This window comes from Xiphophorus hellerii, chromosome 10, assembly GCF_003331165.1.
Source record: "Xiphophorus hellerii strain 12219 chromosome 10, Xiphophorus_hellerii-4.1, whole genome shotgun sequence".
NCBI lineage: Eukaryota > Metazoa > Chordata > Actinopteri > Cyprinodontiformes > Poeciliidae > Xiphophorus > Xiphophorus hellerii.
In genome coordinates this window covers 16,424,785-16,428,303 of record NC_045681.1, presented here as the reverse complement: position 1 = coordinate 16,428,303, position 3,519 = coordinate 16,424,785, and the positions used below count along the sequence as shown (strand labels likewise).

The window sequence follows — 3,519 nt, the reverse complement described above, 5'->3', positions numbered from 1 at the left end:
CTGTCATTATCCACAATAAAAAAAATTTTTAAAAGGCTCATATCAACATGGGCTGAAAGGCCAATCAAAGAGGAAGAAGCTGTTGCATGAAAGGTCGGATTGCTCAAATGCACTCAGGGACAAACATCCACAGGAGTTACATTCCTTTGAGCTGCGTCCTGTAATTTATGCAACTAAATCTCAACTCAAATCTGGACCAAACTTCCACAAAACTGCAAAGACGCTGAGTTCCTTTAAAACGAGGCTAAAAAACCCAAAAAAAACACTTGTTTAGAGGTGTGTAGCAAGCAGAACATTGATCAACATATTTGATGCACATTTGCTTGATGATTTTTGACGATGACATTTTACAAAATGCAATGTTTATTGCTCGTTTTCTGCTGACTGTATCATCTTATTATTTTGTGAAGCACTTTGAACTGGCCTGTTGCTGAAATCTGCTATGCAAGTAAACCTGACTTGACTTTTGGCCCATGCTGAGCGTAGGAGCTAAACACATTTCTTTACATTAGGGAGAAAAAGGCAAACGGCTTGACGACACTTTCCCCAACTGTGAAGCAGCACAGGTAGCAGCACCATTGAGGAGGAGGAGAGGAGAAATCATTAAATGGAAATATTTTACTACCATTTCAAGACTTCAACTAAAACATTAAAGGTCGTGGAACAAATGGGTCCTCCAAATGAACAATGATATTGAGTATACAGCTACGCGACTTCAAAACAAAAACAATGCCAACACAAAGCCGCCAGTCTCAGCGCCACGGCAAAGTACAGGCAGAGCTGAAAAGTTGTGTGTGAGCAGGACGGCTCCAAAACCTAACTCAGTTCAAGAAGTACTATCAGGAGCAACGAGCAAAAACTTTTAGCAAACTATTTAAAGAAACCGATGGAAGAACATGCAAAATTCAAAAGAGCCACATTGTTAAAGACTTCTAAATTCAAAAGAAATCTGAAATATCAACTCTTGTTTTAGCATATAGAAATCATTTTTGCTATTCTAACTAATGTTAAACAGGAAAGTTTAGTCTGATTTAATGTCACTGAGACTGTGGGGCGGGGGGGGGGGGGGGGGGGGGGGGGGGGGGGGGAGAAAGTGGTTCCACTTTCAGAAATTTACTGAAAAAAAAATCAATAACATCTGCACTACAAGCATCCACATTAAACGTGATTTAAAATGACAGAACTGGAATAACTTTGGAAATGTTGCAAGTATAAAATACTAATCTCTCTTTTTTTACTAAATATGCTCAATTTTAAAAGAGAGAAACATGAATCTCTCCTTTGGTTTACTTTAACTAGTCATTTCTATTTTTCTTTCCTTTTATATTTAATTCTAGGATTTTCTTTTTTTTTATTCTCCATTTTCAGATATTGTTTTTATTTATCCCGTTTCTGAGTTACTTCATAATTGTTTATTCAGTAACTTCATTGTCAATTCAATACGCATTTAATTCGTTAACTTATTTTCCAAATATCCATGCCATTTTTATGTTGATAAACTATATAAGAAATATCCAAATGTGACAAAAATATTAAATAAATTTGTAGCAACTGTTGTGAACGGTCAGGCAAAAGAAACTTATACATACCAAAAATATTTCAACGACCGGGCTGCACAAGTTCTATCACCCTGATTTAAAGGCAGTTTAATATTTACTCGAAACAGATTCAAGGGTTGAAATATTCAGTATAAGGAAATATCGCTTTTCTGGAATAACTAGAGAAATTGCAGCACATTTTATTTGAGTCTGTTTATGATTTAAATGCAGGCAGCGAAAGGCCCTCCAAAAGCCGTTTGCATGGTCCAATAAGACGGGATGTTGCCTCTCCTGCACCCTCCTCGGTCCACAACGCTCACTGACTCGCTTCTAATCCCTTTTTGATGAACTTGGTTAATGGACCTCCTGCGGTGGCTTTGGCTCTGTTCATTAGGCAGCACACGACCTTCTCCACGCCCCCGGATTCACGCAAGCCGCGTCCCCCCCGTGTCTCTCGGGTCCATAAATTCCCGTCCCAGAGTTGGGGAAGTTTGAACTTGCGCTTCCGTCCCCGGCGCCGTCTGGTTCTGGTTCTGCTTCAGAGGAACAAGTGGAGACATGCCGCCGCGTAAAAGCCTGTTTGCGCCCTTCATCACCGCAACTCCGGAGGGCGGGGTCGGCCCCGCGGCCCCCGTGGGTCTCAGCGGGGACATGCACGCCCTGCTGCAGCGGACCCGAGCGCAGGAGCAAGCCGAGGCGGCGCTCTCCAGAGACAGCCGTGACTTCTGCGAGGCGTCCCCGTGCGCCATCGTGGAGCTCCGGCTGGGCCCCGCCCTGCACTACTTGCAGCCGGACAGGTGCGCCCTGGAGCGGGCGCAGAGGCGGCGGCGCCTGGCCGCCAACGCCCGGGAGAGGAGAAGGATGCTCGGACTGAACGTGGCGTTCGACCGGCTGCGGAGCGTCATCCCGAACCTGGAGAGCGAGAAGAAGCTGTCCAAATCGGAGACTCTGCAGATGGCCCAGATTTACATCAGCACCCTGACTGAGCTGCTGCAGGACGGGACCGGGACCTGCGGGCCTTCGGAACCGAACAGAGCTGGACCCGAGGGTGAGGTTCGGAACGCGGAGAGGAGCAGATAACTGGAACGCGTGACAGAAACTGAGGGACATTAAAAGACTCAAACTTTTTTTTTTTTTACTGTTTTCTACTGATTGTAAATAAATCCTGCAATAATGTTTCTATGTTTTTATATTCACGTTATTTAAGAGATTTCAGATTTTTTTTTCTCCCTCTTTTGACACAATATCCTCAAAAAAAAAAAAAAAAAAGAATTAGTGCCAAGTGATAATTCAGGACATTGAGGGGGGGGGGAAAAAGCAGTCCGGCAGTTACTGAAAGTAGCAATTTTTATTATTTTAAAATTATATACATGTAACCAAAGACACAAGTCTGCAAATTGGTACAAAGATCATGTTTTCCTGCAGAAACTCTCTGTCCATCCGTCCAAAACAAACAACACAACTGGGCGAAAAAAAAAAAAAAAAAAGCTTCAGAAAATGAAAAATAGAGTCCGATTCAGAAAAGTCTAGCATCTAAAATTAAATTTCCCCCCCCCAGCCCCTCAATTTCCCCACAACCCCACCCTTTACAACCCCAGACCCACCCATTTTAACCCCTCAAACCCCCAAATAACTTTCCTCCTACACGAGGAAATCAATCTATGTACAGGGACTATGTACAGAAAGCTCTTCCATTCATCCTGCAAACGTCCGGGAATAAAGCTCTGTAAACTTCTGTTTAAAGGAGTGTGAGGATTGAAGGTGTGTGTGTGTGTGTGTATGATGACACGTGCCTCGAACAAATTAAGAAACCTTTGAAGAACCTGAATTTGGTATCTAAATAACATCGGATCCAGCAGAAAGCTAAACTGGAAAACATAGAACACACATTTGAGGTGGGAGCACACGTTGCAGAGTTAAAAAGAGTACAACTAGGAATTCCCAACACCATTGGGTTTTACACAAGACTCAGAGGTGTTGG

At 43.1% G+C, this 3,519-nt stretch overlaps 1 protein-coding gene across 1 annotated transcript; it reads left to right on the top strand.

The window, feature by feature from the left end:
- The first annotated feature begins 1,686 nt into the window (after positions 1-1,686).
- atoh1c (atonal bHLH transcription factor 1c) lies at positions 1,687-2,849 on the top strand. Its single transcript, XM_032574183.1, has one exon. It carries the CDS (start codon positions 2,097-2,099, stop codon positions 2,616-2,618), a length of 522 nt encoding a protein of 173 aa, XP_032430074.1. The 5' UTR covers positions 1,687-2,096; the 3' UTR covers positions 2,619-2,849.
- The last annotated feature ends 670 nt before the right edge of the window (positions 2,850-3,519 follow it).